General features: G+C 41.4%; 1 protein-coding gene across 1 annotated transcript; it reads right to left on the reverse strand.

Moving 5' to 3' along the window:
* On the reverse strand, positions 1-24,242 carry LOC139540180 (carbohydrate sulfotransferase 1-like). Its single transcript, XM_071343782.1, has 3 exons — positions 23,961-24,242; positions 14,722-14,896; positions 1-5,844 (listed from the first exon to the last, which is right to left on the reverse strand). Exons 1-3 carry the CDS (start codon positions 23,961-23,963, stop codon positions 4,706-4,708), a joined length of 1,317 nt encoding a protein of 438 aa, XP_071199883.1. The 5' UTR covers positions 23,964-24,242; the 3' UTR covers positions 1-4,705.

Here is a 24,242-nt window from a genome sequence, read left to right on the forward strand (position 1 = left end):
TATTTAGAAAATATTAAATCTATAAACAGCACGTTATGATTTTGGACAAAACTGATTTAACGTTTACAAATTTAAGACAAAGCACTGATACCTTTTCTTTAAATAACTTATTTCAACACTTATAGTATATACACTACAATAGTATATATCAACCACAACGGCCTCTGTCTGAAGTGTTCTAACTCACATTTGAAATGAGGTTGCAATACAAAGTAGGCTAGAGGCTCTGATCTTCATGGTGTGGTCACCTGTGACATTTTAAAGTAACTGTCCAGTGTTTCCAGATTTCTATGAAATATGACCTATAATTAATTACAATATGGGTGAAATGGTTTTCCTTCGATTTTTTAAATGATGTATGTTAAAAAGCAGCTTTTCTGTTTTGGAATGGTGTGGGTGTACCCAGCAACAGAATGGTGTGGGCATATGTGACTTGTTTCAGGAAACTAAGCGTATGTCGCAGGTCACTACTTCTCAGGAGCAGCATTTGAAAGTAAAAATCTATTTTTTTAATCAAAATGCAGAAATGCCTTCTGGAACATGTGAACTTTCATGTGCCTTATTGACAAACTTGTATTCCACCCATAAATATAATAAAAATGTTAAATTACGAGCCTAGTTGATTTAGCCATGGAAAAAGTCAGGAACCTTCCCGCTAGCCATGATTGGCTGTGATAATGTATAGGCTGGACATTCCAGTAGATGAGTGTGGATTGGTCTGCAATGTAGCACGCTTCTGTCTATTAGGTGAGCTGTTCAGTATGTGTTGACAGTCCTTTCTACCTCGCCATTTTTGAAAGATATAACGTTAGCCATCGAGAACTACAAAAGTTTTGGTACTTTTCTCATTAACATTGATGCCCTGAATTTAACAGGCGATATTGACAGATCAGTTGGAAAAAGTGATGGGCTACTTTCTGCACACGCCATGGTCAGTGTGAACCGGAGTGACTTGACACAAAGCTGGCCAAACGGAGTTAATGGTTCCAGTCCTCCGTGAAGCGTTCAACTATGTATACGGGTAAGAGTCTAGCTACATTTTCCAGATATATGTTTCTAATTTTGTCAGAAAGTTATTTTTAGCTAAAGCATACTGTTAGTTAGCTAGCAAACATTAGCTTGCTGCCTCGGTAGCTGACGTCATGTGTATGATCTGTGTAATAATATTATTTGAATCAGAAACAAATTTGCATTGCTAGTTATGTTAGCTAGTTAACATTGAACCTAGTTTGTTAGCTTTAGCTATCTGCAGATTCATACTACAGCTATGACAATGCTTGTATTGGTAGTAGTATGAGTTGGGGCTGGTTCATTGTTTAGCTAGCTAGCTACATGTCTAAACAAAAGTCTCCACTTCGGGCTGATTATTACATGACCCATCAAATTAGCAGGTGTGTCTGGGGGTGATTACGGCCATCAATTGTATTTCATGAACATGAACATTTCTAGACAATAGTGACCCATCCACTTAGCCTGGTGTGGGTGAGGGGTGATTATACTGTAGCATTATCTTCACATGACCCATCAACTTAGACAAGTGTGTCGGGTAAGCATCATCTAATAACGATAAAAGACTTATAAAAGATTTGTATCTGGACACATTCTGTTTTTGATATTGCTACTGTCCAAGTATGCAAGTACTATCACTGTACCTTTTACACCTTCTGTATCCTGTGCATGTGACAAATAAACTTAGATTTTATTCGATATAGCGTGTGTTTACCACATCACCTCACATGTGAATCCTTAAAGAGATGGGTGGAGCTAAGGCTTAAGAGGGTGTGAACGATGCTGAATGGGTATAGACAAAGAAAAGCTCTCCAGTAGGTGTCCCAAACATTCAAGGGCCATTTTTTCAAAAGTGGGGTTACAAGTCCTCAACTGCAGTTGTACCATTTTCTAGCTCTGAGTCTCTACTTTTATCCAATGTAAAAAACATAATATCAAATTTTGCTACATAAAACCGAATCAAGGCGTTCGGTCACATTCTGTATACCAGTCATTAAAAATGTTAATGCAAGTAGATCGCTGATTGGCCAGCTCATCCTCCTCAGGATGACATCATCCTCTATGATGATTTTAAACAATCTGTTTGAGATACTTTATTTAACTGGGCAAGTCAGTTAAGAACAAATTCTTATTTACAATGATGGCCTGCACCAGCCAAACCCAGACGGCACTGGGCCAATTGTGCGCCACCCTATGGGACTCCCAATCACAGCCGGTTGTGATACACCCTAGATTTGAACCAGGGTGTCTGTAGTGATGTCTCTAACACTGAGATGCAGTGCCTTAGACATCTGTGCCACATGGGGTTTTTGAAGTGTTTTTTTCTCCAATGTATGCTTTGGCCACAAATACGAGTATATCTTGGTATGAGTTAACAGAATATGCATTTTTAAAAGGTTGATTTTCACTGGACAATTACTTTAAGCAGTTTCCAAGCAGCATTCAGAGCATTTCCAAAGAGGCTTCATCAGGCAAGCACTATAATTTTAAATTCACAAATAATCCCCTCCATCCCTTTAGGTGAGCGTAAATGGATGACCTGCATCTAGGCAACAGCACCATTCTCAGAAAACGTAACACCATTAGTCTGACTTGAGGCTAGATTTACTAAGCGCTGGCACCAGGGCAACATCAGCAGTTCTTTTCTAGGAAATAAAACATGGTTACAAAATGTTGGGCATAGACGCATTGAATTTCCAGGAAAAATAACATAAAAACAATATTTACATGAATAAAAACATAACATTCCAAGGTGAAGTATAACTCTGTCCTTGAGTATGCATACTGAACAACAATATAAACAAAAAATGTAAAGTGTTTCATGAGCTGAAATAAAATATCCTAGAAATGTTCCATACGCACAAAAATATTCTCTCAAATTTTGTGCACAAATTTGTTTACATCACTGTTATTGAGCATTTCTCCTTTGCCAAGATAATTCATCCACCTAACAGGTGTGGCATATCAAGAAGCTGACTAAACAGCATGATCATTACACAGGTGCAAATTGTGCTGGGTACAATAAAAGGCCCTTCTAAAATGTTCAGTTTGGTCACACAACACAATGCCACAGATGTCTCAAGTTTTCAGGGAACGTGCAATTGGCATGCTGACTGCAGGAATGTCCACCTGAGCTGTTGCCCGAGAATTTAATTTAATTTCCCTACCATAAGCCACTTCCAACATAATTTTAGAGAATTTAACAGGACTTCCAACCAGCCTCGCAACCGCAGACCACGTGTAACCACGCCAGCCCAGGACCTCCACATCCGGCTTCTTCACCTGCTGGATCGTCTGAGACCAGCCACCCGGACAGCTAATGAAACAGAGGAGTATTTATTTCTGTAATTAAGCCCTTTTGTGGGGGAAAACTCATTCTGATTGGCTGGGACTGGCTCCCCAACAGGTTGGCCTATGCCATCCCAGGCCCACTCATGGCTGCACCCCTGCCCAGTCATGTGAAATCCATAGATTAAGGCCTAATGAATTTAAATTGACTGATTTCCTCATATGAACTGTAACTCAATAAAGTCAATTAAATTGCTGCATGTTTATATTTTTGTTCAGTATATGTAGCTTCCCCAGGTCATTGCTGTAAAAGACAATATGTTCACAGTCAACTTACCTGATACAATAAGGGTAAATAAATAAGAGCAGAGCCAGGATCTTTGAATGAAGCAGCGCTTAAACATACTGTATATTAAGCAGCTTTATCTAAGACCACTCAAAAAACTGAGTTTCTCTTCTGTACTGCCATGTAACATACTGGCCTAGTAGTTGACTTCTGTCAGTTTTTGGAGTGCAATTTTCAAACCACATGCAAACTGTAAAGGAAATACATTTCAATTCCACTGAAACATTTTCTGAAATATCTTAAACAACTGGGCATAAACAAAACATGCTTGGAGATATTAAATGCGATGAAGTCAACGAGGCTGCGTTTACACAGGCAAAGATGATCTATTATATTTACAAGATAGTCAAGTGACCGCTCTAACAATGGAAATACATGTCCTCAAAAATGGAAGGCAGGCGAGAGGAGGCGAGATCAGCAAGTGGGACCGTTCTAGCCAATGAGAGGGCAGTGTTGAATTTGGTCAACAAAAACTGCTGATTTGCTTCATGAGGCTTATTTGATCTAATAAAAGCTTTGTAATGGTTAGGTTGTTACAAATGCACTGGTATAAGTGGACGCACGTGCCATTTGAAAAAACAAACAACTTTGTATTGGAGTTGTGTATGTTGTTAGCACGCGTATCTGGACTCTCATTGGCTAGAATGGTTCTACCTGATCTCGTCTCCTCCCGCCTGCCTTCCATCTTTGAGAACATGTATTTCCATTGTTAGAGGGGTCACTCGACTGTCTTGTCAATATAATAGATCATCTTTGGTGATGTACAACTTTGTGTCATTGGCTAGGTCTACACAGACAGTCCAATTCTGATCTTTTACCCAATTATAGACAAAATAGTTGATCTGATTGGTCAAATATATTTTTTTTTTTAACCCTTATTTTACCAGGTAAGTTGAATGAGAACACATTCTCATTTACAGCAACGACCTGGGGAATAGTTACAGGGGAGAGGATTTGTAAAGACCAATTAGTGGAAAAAGATCCAAATTGGACTGCCTGTGTGAAAACAGTTACGTTATGAAGCTCGTGTAGCATTACATCCAACCACCTGCATGGTCACAGTTATAGGAGAGTCTGAAATGTTCTGGGCTCCACCAAACTATTCGACATGTTTCTGAGATCAGCCACAGAGTGGACCGCCCTGTAACCTAGAAGAGAGAGTGTATCATTGCAGAGAGTCTGCAAAGTCCTCACTATATCAAACCCTAGTCTTAGCCTCCAGCTCTCCACTGTGGCTTTGGAGTCTCTGGTGGTGGAGTACTTATAGTTCCACTCGGATGTAGAAGGCACGCTGTTGTTGGTGTTCTGTGCGATCCACGAGCGCACGTTCTCGTCCATCTCCAGTCCCACAAACTTGTATAGCTCCCGGGCCTTCTCCGCTGGGTTGAGGGCCAGATCCTCGTAGCGGACCAGGAGGTAGCGTCCACGCAGCCACGCCGGCCTCTGCAGCCCCGTCTCTGCCGACTCCGCCATGTCCCTACAGGTGCTGGTAATCTGCGATAGGTCCACGTAGCGTGGCTTCCTGCCTGTAGCGTTCCAGATCTTCCAGGCGCGGAACTGCTCAGAGAAGGCCACCATCCGTGAGGCCAGGATGGCTCTGGGGTCGCGCACCAAGTGGACGATCCTCAGGTCCAGCCGTGGGTCCTCGGTCAGGGTACGCAGGTCCCCCACCTCCGGAACACGAACTGTCTTGATGGCCACGTGACCCCGCGACAGACATGCCATGGAGGCCAGGGTGAGGTTCAGCGCACCGCACTTCTTGGGGCACCAGGTCTCATCAGGCTGACCCCCAGAGGCCCCCTCCCCACCCTCGGGGCACACAGGGGGGGAGCAGAGTGCTCGGCTGGAGCTACGGCGAAAGAAGGACCCAGTGATGTGTTCCTGGGGCTCGGGGCGGATGTAGTTCTCCAGGAAGCGCAGGTCGCAGGTGTAGAGGTTGAGGAGGAGGTCCCGGTAGGCCCCCAGCAGGGCCCGGCGGTCCAGGGCCCGACGCAGCCTGCTGCTGGAGTTGGTGAAGGCCTGTTGGACGTGGTAAAGGGGCTCGAACACATAGAAGATTCCAGGGTGCTGGTTGAAGAGCTGGCCAGTGAAGGAGGAGCCACTGCGCGTGGTGGTGAACAGGAGGATGTGGCGCCGGGAGGCCGCGGCCGACATCTCCATGGGCAACATGCTGTCATCACACAGAGCTCTCCACCTGGAGTCTAGATGTACAAAGGGACAAGGAGAGGATCTGTACCCCATGTAATACACATAGAATTCTATTGTACTGTGAAGAATTTCATAAACTACATAAACTGCTTCTAGAAAACGATACAGTTGATTAAGTATTAAAGTATTAATAGTAGAATAAAAAATGATAGTCAACCAAGACCCATAATATTGTACAGTGCATTCGGAACGTATTCAGACCCTTTCACTTTTTCCACATTTTGTTACGTTACAGCCTTATTCTAAAATGTTTTACATTTTTCTCATCAATCTACACACAATGCCCCATAATGACAAAGCAAAAGCAGGTTTTTAATTGTTTCTGCAAAATGTATTAGAAAAACTACTGAAATATCACATTTACATAACTACTCAGACTCTAAACTCAGTAATTTGTTGAAACACCTATGGCAGCGATTACAGCCTTGAGTCTTTTGGGGTATGACGCTACAAGCTTGGCACACCTGTATTTGGGAGTTTCTCCCATTCTTCTCTGCAGATCCTCTCAAGCTCTGTCAGGTTGGATGGGGCGTGTCGCTGCACAGCTATTTTCAGGTCTCTCCAGAGATCTTCGATCGGGTTCAAATCCTGGCTCTGGCTGGGCCACTCAAGGACATTAAGAGACTTGTCCCGACTGTGTGCTTAGGGTCGTTGTCCTGTTGGAAGGTGAACCTTCACCCCAGTTTGAGGTCCTGAGCATTCTAGAGCAGGTTTTCATCAAGGATCTCTCTGTACTTCTCTCCATTCATCTTTCCCTCGATCCTGACTAGTCTCCCAGTCCCTGCTACTGAAAAAAATCTCCCACAGCATGTTGCTACCACCACCATGCTTCACCGTAGGGATGGTGCCTTGTTTCCTCCAGACGAGAAGCTTGCATTCAGGCCAAAGAGTTCAATCTTGGTTGAATCAGAACAGAGAATCTTGTTTGTCATGGCCTGAGAGTCCTTTAAGTGCCTTTTGGCAAACTCCAAGCGAGCTGTCATGTGCCTTTTACTGAGGAGTGGCTTCCGTCTGGCTACTATACTATAAAAGCCTGATTGGTGGAGCGCTGCAGAGATGGTTGTCTATCTGGAATGTTCCCCCATTTCCACAGAGGAACTCTGGAACTCTGTCAGAGTGACCATCAGGTTCTTGGTCACCTCCCTGACCAAGGCCCTTCTCCCCCAATTGCTCAGTTTGGCCGGACGGCCAGCTCGAGGAAGAGTCTTGGTGGTTCCAAACTTCTTCCATTTAAGAATGATGGAGGCCACTGTGTTCTTTGGGACCTTCAATGCTGCAGACATTTTTTGGTACCCTTCCCCAGATCTGTGCCTCGACACAATTCTGTCTCTGAGCTCTACGGACAATTCCTTCGACTTGTCCTGGTTTTTGGCTTTTGCTCTGACATGCACTGTCAACTGTGGGACTTTATATAGACATGTGTGTGCCTTTCCAAATCATGTCCAATCAATTGAATTTACCACAGGTGGCCTTCAATCAAGTTGTACAAACATCTCAAGGATGATCATTGGAAACAGGATGGTTTTGTTTTTTTATTTGTAATACATTTGCAAACATTTCTAAAAACCTGCTTCGTCATGATGGGGTATTGTGTGTAGATTAATGAGGATAAAAAACATTTAATACATTTTAGGCTGTAACGTAACAAAATGTGGACATAGTCAAGGGGTCTGAATACTTTTCCCGAATGCACTGTACAATATTAATGGTCTTGGTTGACTATTATTCTTTAGTCCACTACTTTATGAATACAACTTTGAATATTAATTTGTTGACTGATCCACTCCAAAACTATATTTTGTTATTTTTGTGTAACTTGCCACATCATATTTGCTTCTCGAAAATCCTAAATCTTGAAAACTTGACTTCTGACATGCAAAACATTGTGGGACTGTATCAAGAGTGGATTAATAAAAAAAATACCAAAAGATAGTTTTGGTATTTTTCCTTTAAGGAGATTATTTGTTCAATTATTCCTTTAAGGAGAACACCTTCAGACAAAGATGTTCTGCAATCAACCCTAAGTTCTTAACACATAGACACATGGAAAGAAAGAAGCTTGTAAAATAAAATAGAATCCGGTTTCATCATCATAACAGAGGACTGAGAAAAACCAAGTGAAGATTCTATCAAGCCAATTTCCTTAATAATTCAGAAGGTAAACATGCATGAGTAAGATGCTTGTCTGCCGATGTTTACCCAGGGACTAGTGAAATGGTTCCTCTAAATATAGAGCAGATTGCTACCATGTGTAATTACTGCTGATGAGGAGTTGATTGCAAATGGGACGTTACTTTTATGCGGAGACGAGCTTGACGAAAGGTGCATACAGCCACCGCACGAAAGCTGATTAATTAAGATAAATTGGAAGATAATTGTCAAATCAAAATGAATCACAGATATTACATCTCTCTCATCCTCTCCTCCATGAAAAAGGGGAATTCCCTTGGTGAAGGATTAGCCCACCATTTTCTCTCTCGAGTGTCACTGACTAATGCCCCCACACAAACAAACTAAGGCTTTTATGTGGGAAAAACATTGACAAAATCAAACTTGTGAACCTTAAATGTACAGTACCAGTCAAAAGTTTGGGGTTTTTCTTTATTTTTACTATTTTCTACATTGTAGAATAATAGTGAAGACATTAAAACTATGAAATAACACATATGGAATCATGTAGTAACCAAAAAAGTGTTAAACAAATCAAAATAGATTCTTCAAAGTAGCCACCCATTGTCTTGATGACAGCCTTGCACACTCTTGGGATTCTCTCAACCAGCTTAACCTGGAATGCTTTTCCAACAGTCTTGAAGGAGTTCCCACATATGCTGAGCACTTGTTGGCTGCTTTTCCTTCACTCTGCAGTCCAACTCATCCCAAACCATCTCAATTGGGTTGCGGTCATGTGATTGTGGAGGCCAGGTCATCTGATGCAGCACTCCATCATTCTCCTTCTTGATCAAATAGCCCTTACACAGCCTGGAGGTGTGTTGGGTCATTGTCCTATTAAAAAAACAAATGATAGTCCCACTAAGCGCAAACCAGATCTGGTGGCATATCGCTGCAGAATGCTTTGAATTCTAAATAAATCACTGACATTGTCACCAGCAAAGCACCCCCACACCATCACACTTCCTCCTCCATGCTTCACAGTGGGAATCACATATGCAGAGATCATCCGTTCACCTATTCTGCATCTCACAAAGACACGGCGGTTGGAACCAAAAATCTCAAATTTGGACTCATCAGACCAAAGGACAGATTTCCACAAGTCTAATGTCCATTGATCGTGTTTCTTGGCCCAAGCAAATCTCTTCTTCTTATTGATGTCCTTTAGTAGTGTTTTTTGCAGCAATTCAACCATGAAGGCCTGAATCTCCTCTGAACAGTTGATGTTGAGATGTGTCTGTTACTTGAACTCTGTGAAGCATTTATTTGGGCTGCAATTTCTGAGGCTGGTAACTCTAATGAACTTATCCTCTGCAGCAGAGGTAATTCTGAGTCTTCCTTTCCTGGGGCGGTCCTCATGAGAGCCAGTTTCATAATTGTGCTGAATGGTTTTTGTGACTGCACTTGAAGAAACGTTGAAAATTCTTGACATTTTCCGGATTGACTGATCTTCATGTCGTTTCTCTTTGCTTATTTGAGCTGTTCTTGCAATAATATGGACTTGGTCTTTTACCAAATAGGGCTATCTTCTGTATACCACCCCTACCTTGTCACAACACAACTGATTGGCTGAAACTCATTAAGAAGGAAAGAAATTCCACAAATTAACTTTTAAGAAGGCACACCTGTTACTTGAAATGTATTCCCGGTGACTACCTCATGAAGCTGGTTGAGAGAATGGTTACTGGTTACTACATGATTCCATATGTATTATTTCATAGTTTTGATGTCTTCACTATTATTCTACAATGTAGAACATAGTCAAAACAAAGAAAAACCTTTGAATGAGTAGGTGTGTCCAAACTTTTAACTGGTACTGTATATACTCAATAATGAGTTATATTAAATATATTATCAATCAATTATAAAATATAAACATCTATGTATGCCCTCTACTGGTAACATTTAGAGTGACTGCTGGCCATCAGTTGAAATTGTCACGTAAAGAAGAACACCAGTTAGAATGTCTAGCTACATAATAGTAATTTTCAAGGAATATTCTACTTTAACTGGAGAACAAAATATATACAGTAGAACAGATAGCTACTTCTGTACAGTAGAACAGATATCTACTTCTGTACAGTAGAACAGCTAGATACTTCTGTACAGTAGAAAAGCTAGATACTTCTGTACAGTGGCACATATAGCTACTTCTGTACAGTAGAACAGATAGCAAGTTATGTACAGTAGGACATATAGCTTATTCTATACAGTAGAACAGATATCTACTTCTGTACAGTAGAATAGATAGCTACTTATGTACAGTAGAATAGATAGCTACTTATGTACAGTAGAATAGATAGCTACTTATGTACAGTAGAATAGACAGCTACTTCTGTACAATACAACAGATATCTACTTATGTACAGTAGAATAGATAGCTACTTCTGTACAGTAGAACAGGTAGCTACTTCTGTACAGTAGAACAGATAGCTACAGTACTTCTGTACAGTAGAACAGATAGCTACAGTACTTCTGTACAGTAGAACATATAGCTACTTCTGTACAGTAGAACAGATAGCTACTTCTGTACAGTAGAACAGATAGCTACTTCTGTACAGTAGAACATATAGCTACAGTACTTCTGTACAGTAGAACAGGTAGCTACTTCTGTACAGTAGAACAGATAGCTACAGTACTTCTGTACAGTAGAACAGATAGCTACAGTACTTCTGTACAGTAGAACATATAGCTACTTCTGTACAGTAGAACAGATAGCTACTTCTGTACAGTAGAACATATAGCTACAGTACTTATGTACAGTAGAACAGATAGCTACTTCTGTACAGTAGAACAGATAGTTACTTCTGTACAGTAGAACATATAGCTACAGTACTTATGTACAGTAGAACAGATAGCTACTTCTGTACAGTAGAACATATAGCTACTGTACTTATGTACAGTAGAACAGATAGCTACTTCTGTACAGTAGAACAGATAGTTACTTCTGTACAGTAGAACATATAGCTACAGTACTTATGTACAGTAGAACAGATAGCTACTTCTGTACAGTAGAACATACAGCTACAGTACTTATGTACAGTAGAACAGATAGCTACTTCTGTACAGTAGAACATATAGCTACAGTACTTCTGTACAGTAGAACAGATAGATACTTCTGTACAGTAGAACAGTCAGCAAGTTATGTACAGTAGGACATATAGCTTCTTCTATACAGTAGAACATATAGCTTCTTCTGTACAGTAGAACAGATAGCTACTTATGTACAGTAGAATAGATAGCTACTTCTGTACAGTAGAATAGATAGCTACTTCTGTACAGTAGAACAGATAGCTACAGTACTTCTGTACAGTAGAACATATAGCTACAGTACTTCTGTACAGTAGAACAGATAGTTACTTCTGTACAGTAGAACAGATAGCTACAGTACTTCTGTACAGTAGAACAGATAGCTACTTCTGTACAGTAGAACAGATAGCTACTTCTGTACAGTAGAACAGATAGTTACTTCTGTACAGTAGAACAGATAGCTACAGTACTTCTGTACAGTAGAACAGATAGCTACTTCTGTACAGTAGAACAGATAGCTACTTCTGTACAGTAGAACAGATAGTTACTTCTGTACAGTAGAACAGATAGTTACAGTACTTCTGTACAGTAGAACAGATAGCTACTTCTGTACAGTAGAACAGATAGTTACTTCTGTACAGTAGAACAGATAGCTACAGTACTTCTGTACAGTAGAACAGATAACTACTGTACTTCTGTACAGTAGAACAGATAGTTACTTCTGTACAGTAGAACAGATAGCTACAGTACTTCTGTACAGTAGAACAGATAGCTACTGTACTTCTGTACAGTAGAACAGATAGTTACTTCTGTACAGTAGAACAGATAGCTACAGTACTTCTGTACAGTAGAACAGATAACTACTGTACTTCTGTACAGTAGAACAGATAGTTACTTCTGTACAGTAGAACAGATAGCTACAGTACTTCTGTACAGTAGAACAGATACCTACTGTACTTCTGTACAGTAGAACAGATAGTTACTTCTGTACAGTAGAACATATAGCTACAGCACTTCTGTACAGTAGAACAGATAGCTACAGTACTTCTGTACAGTCGTGGCCAAAGGGTTTTGAGAATGACACAAATATAAATTTTCACAAAGTCTGCTGCCTCAGTTTGTATGATGGCAATTTGCACATACTCCAGAATGTTATGAAGAGTGATCAGATGAATTGCAATTAATTGCAAAGTCCCTCTTTGCCACGCAAATGAACTGAATCTCCAAAAAACATTTCTACTGCATTTCAGCCCTGCCACAAAAGAACCAGCTGACATCATGTCAGTGATTCTCTCGTTAACACAGGTGTGAGTGTTGACGAGGAGAAGGCTGGAGATCACTCTGTCATGCTGATTGAGTTCGAATAACAGACTGGAAGCTTCAAAAGGAGGGTGGTGCTTGGAATCATTGTTCTTCCTCTGTCAACCATGGTTACCTGCAAGGAAACACGTGCCGTCATCATTGCTTTTCACAAAAAGGGCTTCACAGGCATGGATATTGCTGTCAGTAAGGCTGCCTCTAAATCAACCATTTATTGGATCATCAAGAACTTCAAGGAGAGCGGTTCAATTGTTGTGAAGAAGGCTTCAGGGCGCCCAAGAAAGTCCAGCAAGAGCCAGGACCGTCTCCTAAAGTTGATTCAGCTGCGGAATCGGGGCACCACCAGTACAGAGCTTGCTCAGGAATGGCAGCAGGCGGGTGTGAGTGCATCTGCACGCACAGTGATGCAAAGACTTTTGGAGGATGGCCTGGTGTCAAGAAGGGCAGCAAAGAAGCCACTTCTCTCCAGGAAATACATCAGGGACAGACTGATATTCTGCAAAAGGTACAGGGATTGGACTGCTGAGGACTGGGGTAAAGTCATTTTCTCTGATGAATCCCCTTTCCGACTGTTTGGAGCATCTGGAAAAAAGCTTGTCTGGAGAAGACAAGGTGAGCGCTACCATCAGTCCTGTGTCATGCCAACAGTAAAGCATCCTGAGACCATTCATGTGTGGGGTTGCTTCTCAGCCAAGGGAGTGGGCTCACTCACAATTTTGCCTATGAACACAGCCATGAATAAAAAATGGTACCAACACATCGTCCGAGAGCAACTTCTCCCAACCATCCAGGAACAGTTTGGTGACGAAAAATGCCTTTTCCAGCATGAAGGAGCACCTTGGCATAAGGCAAAAGTGATAACTAAGTGGCTCGGGGAACAAAACATCGATATTTTGGGTCCATGGACAGGAAACTCCCCAGACCTTGATCCCATTGAGAACTTGTGGTCAATCCTCAAGAGGCGGGTGGACAAACAAAAACCCACAAATTCTGACAAACTCCAAGCATTGATTATGCAAGAATGGGCTGCCATCAGTCAGGATGTGGCCCAGAAGTTAATTGACAGCATGCCAGGGCAGATTGCAGAGGTCTTGAAAAAAAAGAAGGGTCAACACTGCAAATACTCTTTGCATCAACTTCATGTAATTGTCAATAAAAGCCTTTGACACTTATGAAACGCTTGTAATTATACTTCAGTATTCCATAGTAACATCTGACAAAAAATATCTAAAGACACTGAAGCAGCAAACTTTGTGGAAATTAATATTTGTGAACATATAGCTACAGTACTTCTGTACAGTAGAACAGATAGATACTTCTGTACAGTAGAACATATAGCTAAAGTTCTTCTGTACAGTAGAACAGATAGCTTCAGTTCTTCTGTACAGTAGAACAGATAGCTTCAGTTCTTCTGTACAGTAGAACAGATAGCTACAGTTCTTCTGTACATATAGACACTTCTGTTTGTCACGATCGTGTGGAGGAGAGACGGACCAAGGCGCAGCGCGTGAAAAGAACATCTTCTTTTATTAGAAGAGGAAAAACACGAAAACGAACACTACACAAAACAAAACAACAAACGACCGTGAAGCTATAAACGTTAGTGCACACAAAACGCAACAAACATTCAACATAGACAATTCCCCACAAACAGCTAAAGCCTATGGTTGCCTTAAATATGGCTCCCAATCAGAGACAACAATAACCAGCTGTCTCTAATTGAGACCCAATTCAGGCAACCATAGACTTTCCTAGATACCTACACTCAACCATAGACACAGCTAGACTACTATACTAAACATAAACCCAACTACTCTAATAAACCCCCTAAACCTTACAACCACCCTAGACACTACAAAAAACACATACATTCCCCATGTCACACCCTGACCTAACTAAAATAATTAAGAAAACAAAGAATACTAAGGCCAGGGCGTGACACTGTTTGTTGTTCTGTGTTGTTATGTGTTTGTTATGTTTTGTTATGTGCTATATATACGGTTCAGCCACTTTGTTCTGTATTAGTGGTTACATGCTTGGCAGAGTCATGCCTATACCTTTGGACAGCAGGCTCCGGCTGTGGTAGACACTCACAAAGTAGGCTACAACATACAGTAGAACATGTGCTTCCTAAGCCATATAAAGCACAGCCACTTTGTGCTTGTTTTTCTGCGTGTGTGCTTGGCATAGTTTTGACACTACCTTTGGGCTGTGGGCTCTGGAAATAGTGGACTCCTTAGTAGACACACAAAGTAGAAACAGTGGAATGTGTGCTCCCTAAGCCATGTAGAGTACAGCCACTTGTGCTTTTTGTTGTGCATTAGTGGCTACATGCTGGAGTTTTGTCCTACCTTTAGGCTGTCGGCTCTGGCAGTGGTAGATGCCACCGTGGCAGGGCCCAGACAGGGAGTCCCTCAGGGTGCGGATGGCTGTGTACTGGACCCCCAGAGAGGCACACACCAGCAACAGCACTGTCTTCCAGGAGCACTCCATCCTGCCTCCTCCTCCGCCCCTACATCCTACATGCTGCAGCCACCGGGGGAAACACAGAGAGGTCACACTCTCCTCAGGTAAACAAGAGTGGTGCAGAAGAGTAGGCCTTTTTGATTTGACATTTTGACTTTCATCTTTCTGCAGACATTCTGACCAGAGCAGATTTGTACCATAGCTTATTATCAGTACATACAAGGGAGCTACAATAACATATGACCATTTAAACACATATTACCAGAATAACTCAACAGTACAGTATATATATTTTTTAAATATTATATATATATATATATTTTTTTTATATATATTTTTTTTCAACAGTACAGTATATAGCATATGTACACTGATAACTGATGGCTGTCTTCATCTAAACCCGAAGTCTCTGCAGTGAAATCATAGTTTGTTTACCATTGGGAAAGAGAGACCTGGGTTAAAATACCGAAGCTATAAAAGGCATTAGAGCAAAAAGCCTCTATTTTCCCACCTTCAGGTTAATGGTAGGTAATAGCACCTGCCGATCCAGATTATTAAAACCCCTTCCAGCTATGCTTCCACAAACACTCCAAATTGCTCTCTTAGCACTTAGTGAAATAGATCCAAATAGCTCCACACATGAGCCAATATCATCAAAGCCATACCTAGATAGTACTAAATGTATAAATAGAAGGAGAAATTGGAAATGCCTCCTCTTTCTCTCTCTCTCTCTCTCTCTCGCCTCCCTCTCTCTCTCCATCCCTCCACCATCCCTTCTCCCTTTTAATTCCTCATGTTCATTGATGATGTTTATGTTTTTGTGGCAGGTTAATGTCCCCAGGAACATATCTTACAGCCCAGAGATAAGCTTTTGACGTTCCATTCATCACAAACAGGCAGCATCCCTCCCTGCCATAGATATTCACTGTAAACAATGGGATCAAAAATTGACCACATCATAGTAGACATAATCTAGCACAAGAGCAATAAACTAGCACAATAAAATATTATTTATTTGATTATTTTAACTCTAGCAAAATAAAAGGTAGTGATTTGTAAGACTGATCTGTCTGTCTGAAATGTCTATGATTTTCATGAAAAATTCTAATCTGAGCATGAATGATTGAATGAGATCAAATAATGAGTAACTTTGACCGGGCTACTTAATACCATTGATTCTCAGGGAAAGAAAAGAAAAGGCAATCAGCCGTAATGACAGTACATGTACAGCCCGTACAGCCTGTCTGCCTATTGGAGATCATGTGAATCCTCAGTGACTAGTTTGGTTTTCATTGCCATTCATAATCAGAGCTCACAGACCCTCCGCTCCTTGTCCTCCCGAGACAACAGAAGCAGATGCCAAGTTTACGGATTAAAGCAATTTTATTTGTAAGGGACTTGTCTTCCCTCTCAAGATCTGGCATTTTGCCGCTATGGGATTCCTCACAAATATTCCATCAACAGCTAGAAAACGGACTTTGTGTTTTGAATTGTCTGTTGACCTCATCTATTTTTCATAGCATAACAGCATTACAGAGGATAAATGCCTCGGGGGATGATAGGTTTTAGAATACACAGTGTATCTCATGCTGGGTGTTGTTTTTGAAGAATTACAGAGGGACCTGAGCAGGTGTTTTTCTCATCTAAATAAAAGGGACAACAGGAGATAATGGCTTTTGTGCTTTAAAGTCCAGAGATGGGGAGGTGGTCATTGAAGTGAGGGATAGGGGGAAAGAGAGGCTTTTGGGAAGCAGGTGAAAGCGGTGACAATGGACAATGCTGATAACTAAAAGTCTGAATTAATTGAATTATTGGTTAGTAGACAGTTTAGCAGATGTCATAGTGGGTGCCGAAAAATGCTTATGTTACTAGCTCCTAACAGTGTAGTAAAATGTCAAACAAGTACACAAATAATAATAAATTAAAACTAGAAACAAGAAATGAAGAATGAAGAATGTCAGAACGAATCTAATAAACAACCAAACTAACACTGTATCAGTAATTCAAATGCAATATATGCATATATACACCAAAATATTGTCAGTATATCTGTACAGTATGATATGTACAGCAGTAGATATATTACAGTGAGCTATGTTGAGAATCCAGTGTAGTGCTGTCGGAGCGTGGAGGAGCGGCTCTCCCTCACTTCTTTCAATTTGAGAATACATGGAGCTGGTGAAACTATTTCTGGAAAATTAATTCTGAGAAATTCTAAATAAATTATATTTAATTACCACAAAAATTCCATGAAAAACGATAGCATGAGAAACCAAATAAATGTGTATATGTAGCAGCCTAGAGGTATGTAAATAGTGTTTTCTTCCTTGTCTTCTCTCTACTTCCAGAGAGGGTCAGGCTCCTTGGGCTTTGCGGTGGCCACTCTGGCTTGGGTGTCGCCATAACCAAGTGGTCACATATCATTCTGGGTTCCACTTCGCAAGAGTGGTCCGTGGAGTTTTATGAACATCAAGGCAGACACACAGTGAATTTAGATTTCTTTTCAACATTCTGATTGGCCAATGTGTTCAAGCCTCCGACGGGCCTCCGCAGTGCAAACAAAGTTGCTGTAGCCCTGCTTGGGATATTTAGCCTACACTGGCTATTGGTTGAGACGCAGGGCCCGTTCTAGCTTGGTATGTCAGGGTGGGCAATTGGAAATGTGAACTGGGCCAAGTTGGCGGTAATAATGCATTTACTGTAGGTTACAGTTTATTGAGATGAATGAATACACCACAACAAAGGCTTGATTTTTATGGCTGTTTTAAAAAACTATTTCCTGCAATTGTACATAGTAATGATTTATGTTCACTACTTGTATCAAGGCACAAGGCAAGACCCAGATGCAGACACAGGAGGCAGATGGTTGGAGTCTTACAATGTTTATTAATCCAAAGGGGTAGGCAAGAGAATGGTCGTGGACAGGCAAAAAGGTCAAAACCAGATCAGAGTCCAGGAGGTACAGAGTGGCAGACAGACTCGTGGTCAAGGCAGGCAGAATGGTCAGGCAGGCAGGTACAAAGTCCAGAAACAGGCAAGGGTCAAAACCGGGATGACTAGAAAAAGGAGAATGCAAAAAGCAGGAGAACGGGAAAACCGCTGGTTGACTTGGAAACATACAAGACGAACTGGCCCAGAGAGACAGGAAACACAGAGATAAATACATTGGGGGAAATCAGCAACACCTGGAGGGGGTGGAGACAATCACAAGGACAGGTGACACAGATCAGTGCGTGACAACTTTGTCAAATGATTTGATAACATGTACAATCTATGCAAATAAATTATATGAATTGATAGTTCTGCAATAGGGTATATTGTAACTACGTGTTCAATCAAAGTTTATTTATGAAACAGCGTGTAAACTATGCAATACAATAAAATGCCTACTCTCAAATAAAGCTCTTCTCGCAAACAGTGCAATGATGTTAAGCTATATATATATTTGTATTTACATTAGGCTATAGCCTGCAAATAGCTATAACATGTAGTAGGCCTACTGCAAATTATTGTTGTTTGTTTCTGAACTGGCCGAATGGCATCTCCGTCTTTATTATTCTTTATTGAGGGAAAACCCATTGAGACCATGGTCTCATTCCCAAGGGGGCCCTAATCACAACAACCAATACAATGTAAAACAAAACAGCAATCAATACAAAACACAACATTTATGAAACAGTTACAGTCCTCAGTTACTAGGTCCTCAATTAACACCCTCAACTGCCCGAGCAGCACCAGAACATGTAATTATAACGAGCTGCAAATTGTTCCAGCAGTGAGGCGCATTAAAACTGAAAGCGGATTTACCTAATTTGGTGGAGACCCGAGGAACCTTAAGAGTTAACCAACCCTGTGAACGGGTTTGATAACTCATGTTTTTAGACTTCAACTACAAAGTTAGGTAAGTCGGAGTAGAGCTTTGTAAACAAAAAAGTTAAGTGATCTACGGGACATTAATGAGGAGCAGCCAACCTTTTAATACAGGATGTAGTAATGAGTATTAAAAATGTCACAGTCAGGTGCAGAGAAGAGACAAGACGAGGAATCAGTGGTTAAGGATAAACATAATACTTTACTGAGAAACGGTAGCCTCAGGATAACAGTACACTTAGAAAAACACCAAACACTAAGTCTCGAAAAGTCACTCAGGAAATGACCGCACACGGTAAACAATTCAAGCTTCTGCAAAGGACAATACAAAACACACCTGTTTTAACAGGGAAATCAAAATGAATAAATTGGACACACCTGAATCTTCACACAATACCCCATGATGACAAAGCAAAAACAGGTTTTTAGAAAATGTGCAAATGTATTAAAATTAAAAAATTTAATATTACATTTACATAAGTATTCAGACCCTTTACTCAGTACTTTGTTGAAGCACCTTTGGCAGCAATTACAGCTCTGAGTCTTCTTGGGTATGACAAGCTTGTCACGCCGGCTCTGTCAGGTTGGATGGGGAGCGTTGCTGCACAGATATTTTCAGGTCTGATGCAATAAGCTTGGCACACCTGTATTTGGGGAGTTTCTCCCATTCTTCTCTGCAGATCCTCTCAAGCTCTGTCAGGTTGGATGGGGAGCATCGCTGCACAGCTATTTTCAGGTCTCTCCAGAGATGATCGATCGGGTTGAAGTCCGGGCTCTGGCTGGGCCACTTAAGGACATTCAGAGACTTGTCCCGAAGCCACTCCTGCGTTGCCGTGGCTGTGTGCTTAGGGTCATTTTCCTGTTGGAAGGTGAACCTTCACCCTAGTCTGAGGTCCTGAGCACTCTGGAACACGTTTTCATCAAAGATCTCTCTGTACTTTCCCTCGATCCTGTCTAGTCTCCCAGTCCCTGCAGCTGAAAAACATCCCCACAGTATGATGCTGCCACCACCATGCATCACCGTCGAGATGGTGCCAGGTTTCCTCCAGACGTGACGCTTGGTATTCAGGCCAAAGAGTTCAAACTTGGTTTAATCAGATCATAGAATCTTGTTTCTCAAGGTCTGAGAGTCTTTAGGTGCCTTTTGGCAAACTCCAACGGGCTGTCATGTGCCTTTTACTGAGGAGTGGCTTCCATTTGGCCACTCTACCATAAAGGCCTGATTGGTGGAGTGCTGCAGAGATGGTTGTTCTTCTGGAAGGTTCTCCCATCTCCACGAGGAACTCTGAAGCTCTGTCAGAGTGACCCTCAGGTTCTTGGTCACCTCCCTGACCAAGGCCCTTCTCCCCCGATTGCTCAGTTGGGCCGGACGGCCAGCTCTAGGAAGAGTCTTGGTGGTTCCAAACTTCTTTCATTTAAGAACGATGGAGGCCACTGTGTTCTTGGGGACCTTCAATGCTACATACATGTTTTGGTATCCTTCCCCAGATCTGTGCCTCGACACAATCCTGTCTCGGAGCTCTACAGACAATTCCTTCGACCTCATGGCTTGGTTTTTGCTATGACATGCACTGTCAACTGTGGGACTTTATATAGAGAGGAATTTACCACAGGTGGACTCCAATCAAGTTGTGGAAACATCTCAAGGATGATCAATGGAAACAGGATGCACCTGAGCTCAATTTCAAGTCTCATAGCAAAGGGTTTGAATATGTATGTAAATAAGGTATTTATGTTTTTTATTTTTTATATATTTGCAAAAATGTCTAAAAACCTGCTTTCGTTTTGTCATTATGGGGTATTGTATGTAGATTGATGAGGGGATTTTTTTTTTTGATCCATTTTAGAATAAGGCTGTAACGTAGCTAAATGTGGAAAAAGTCAAGGGGTATGAATACTTTCTGAATGCACTGTATATATAGTCTTGCCCACATTAAGTACAAGTTCAAAACCAACCAGAGCATTTTGTAAAGCAACAAAGTCAGTTTGCCGCTCTAACAACACCTGGTCTACAGTTGGAACAATGGTATACATAACAGTATCGTCTGCATAAAGATGAATATTACGAGTTTTAACAGATAGACCAATCTTATTTATATAAATAGTAAAGAGAACAGGTCCCAATACCGACCCCTGTGGTACATCTTTGGTAATATCCCGGAACATAGACTTAACACCATCAGAAATCACACATTGTGTCCTATCTGATACATAATTCTCAAACCACTTGCAAGAAGTCTGATCCAGGCCCATTCCAGTCAACATTTGAATGAGAGTGTGATGGTCAACAGTGTCAAAGGCCTTGGAAAGGTCTATCAATAAGGCAGCACAATCATTTTTATAATCTAAGCAATTTAACACATCATGTAAAACAAGCGTAGCAGCTGAAACGGTGTTATGTCCAGGTCTAAAAGCGGATTTGGTGCTATCCTTCAGCACCACAAGTTGGTTCAACTTCTTTAACATCATTGTGTGATCCTGGCGCTGTCCTTTCGGCACCACAAAGGGAGCTTCAATCGCTCAAAACGACATTTCATCTAGATCAGTTGCCTACGCCCTATAGTCCTACTCATCACGTATTATTATTATTATTACAAATAGAAGATGATCACAACTCACAATGGTGCTCGTTTTGTAAAGTTAGAACAAAGCTGAATCAATGTCTCACAAGATCACATAATGATTCATTTGCCTTTTAAATAACAGAACCGAATATAATACCATAGCATAGTAGACCTATAACGTTACTGCTATATTAAAAACACCTCCTCATTTCTAATGAGATTTTAGGATGGTTAGTCCAAAAAATATATATCATGCGCCATAACTCAACAGAGCGTGCCACTAGGCACTAGGCATGTTATACGCTTTGATTAAAAACAAAATACAGGAAGTCTAATAGTTTGTTAACACCATCTGCTCTAATTCACTCACCAAACAGTTATTCGAGAAGATCTAAATGCATCTAAATGCATTTTCCCATGAAACTGATTGAGATCAATCCACAAAGTGCAGTCGCAAAAACCATCAAGCGCTATGATGAAACTGGCTCTCAATAGGATCGCCACAAGAAAGGAAGACCCAGAGTTACCTCTGCTGCAGAGGATAAGTTCATTAGAGTTACCAGCCTCAGAAATCGCAGCCCAAATAAATGCTTCACAGAGTTCAAGTAACAGACACATCTCAACATCAACTTTTCAGAGGAGACTGCGTGAATCAGGCCTTCATGGTCGAATTGCTGCAAAGAAACAACTAATAAAGGACACCAATAAGAAGAAGAGACTTGCTTGGGCCAAGAAACACGAGCAATGGACATTAGACCGTTGGAAATCTGTCCTTTGGTTTGCGCTTAGTGGGAGTATCATTTGTTTTTCAAAAAGACAATGACCCAACACACCTCCAGGCTGTGTAAGGGCTATTTGACCAAGAAGGAGAGTGATGGAGTGCCTCCACAATCACCCAACCTCAACCAAATTGAGATGGTTTTGGATGAGTTGGACCGCAGAGTGAAGGAAAAGCAGCCAACAAGTGCTTAGCATATGTGGGAACTGTTGGAAAAGCATGCCATGTGAAGCTGGTTGTGAGAATTTCAAAAGTGTGCAAAACTGTCATCAAGGCAAAGGGTGGCTACTTTGAAGAATATAAAATATATTTTGATTTGTTTAACACGTTTTTGGTTACTACATGATTCCATATGCGTTATTTCATAGTTTTGATGTCTTCACTATTATTCTACAATGTACAAAATAGTAAAAATAAAGAAAAACCCTTGAATGAGTAGGTGTGTCCAAACTTCTGACTGATGCTGTAAATGTGAGTACAGGAGTCCGCTAGTGTATGAGGTGTGTGTGTGTGACCTGGTGTGTGTGTGTTTTGTGTGAGTGAGTCTATATTTGCCTCCTACTACAGGGGGTGGTGGGCTCGATGGCTGTTCAACAGTCTGGAGATAGAAGCTGTTTTTCAGTCTTAAGGTCCTGGCTTTGATGCACCTGTACTGTCTCTGTCTGCTAGATGGTAGCAGAGTGAACCGACTGTTACTCGGGTGGCTTAGGTCCTTATGATCTTCTTGGCCTTCCTTTGACACAGAGTGCTGTAAATGTCCTAGAGGGCAGGCAGCATACATGCAACACACCAAGGTTTGGACAACACATTCAACATCATACAAATATTTCACAACACATTCTCACACATATTCTTGTCCAGTCACACTTGAAACAGCCTCTCTCTCTCTCCCTAACACAGGGAGCATGCCATGTACCATCTGGAACAGCGTAAACTTGCACAGCACGGCACAGCACGGCACAGCACAGCACGGCACAGCACGGCACAGCACAGCCACAGCACGGCACAGCACAGCCACAGGCAAAGCAGCTAAGAGAGAAGAGAGCACTCTCAGAGAGCTCCACTAACCAGAGGCTACAGATGAACCCCCGCAATATGAGAGAAGATGAATCTAGTCCTACATGCCTCCTCGAGCTCAAAGGAAAAAGAAGTGCACACTGGCACTTTTAGATGTGGAGAGGTCAATTGTGGATCTTCTCTTGTGTGTGCTGACTTACAGCCCCTGTATTTACAATGACTGCATAGGCATGATTATGATTCAATAGGATATGAATGGATCATGCAACATGCAAAAAGAGGCAGGTGTGTGCATGAACACATACACACATTCACATTCACATACATTCACCCCAGTGCACAATCAATTTGTACGACAATAGATAGGCTACAAAGTAAAAAAACTAAAAAAACATGACATTATAAAAGGTACAATATAAAAAAAAAAGCGATGTCTAAATGCAGTGTTATTCAAATAAAAACGTTATATCTGTCTTCCCTATCAGAGCAACAGGGTGGAAAGCGTTGTGCACCTGCGTTCCAAGGAAAGTGCACTTTAAATAAATATACAATGTTATGACATGTTGTCTATATAGGCCTACTACTTCTTCAAGATATAAGAAATCACATAATTATGTAAACTATCAGTGGCGTGGACTCGGAGCCAACATCCTCCAACATAACCGTAGGGAGTCTACGGTGCACGGTTCGGTACCTGTGTAGTGCAGGTAAGAATAAGTTCAAGCAAAGTCCGTCGATATTTATCACCGGTCCGGCAGATAGGCTACGATCGATATCTGACAGTATAGATAATACCAGCTCACACTTCAAAGTCACACAAATACTGCCGTATGAAACAAGACGAATAGCGAGCAAAATACAAAACAACAATAAAATAAACTCTGCTTCATCTTACCATATAAACTCTCTGCCAAATCAGCTCGGTAACGTCAAATGCATTGGTGGCACCCTTGTTACAGAAGCTCCGTCAGCATCTTCTTGTACTCGACTGTGTGTCCAGCAGCGGAGTGTGGGATGAGCAGAATGGGAACTGAGTGTCAGAGCAGGCAGCGAGCGGCTTGTGGAAAGGCGCGAAGGGATGGAGCAGCAAGAGAGAGCGTGAGTAGGAAAAGCAGTAGGCAAGCCACCCCAGTGTCATTTTGTGCCCAAGGCTGACTCCAAAGTGAATTTCTTTCGA

This window comes from Salvelinus alpinus, chromosome 15 (assembly GCF_045679555.1).
Source record: "Salvelinus alpinus chromosome 15, SLU_Salpinus.1, whole genome shotgun sequence".
Classification (NCBI taxonomy): Eukaryota; Metazoa; Chordata; class Actinopteri; order Salmoniformes; family Salmonidae; genus Salvelinus; species Salvelinus alpinus.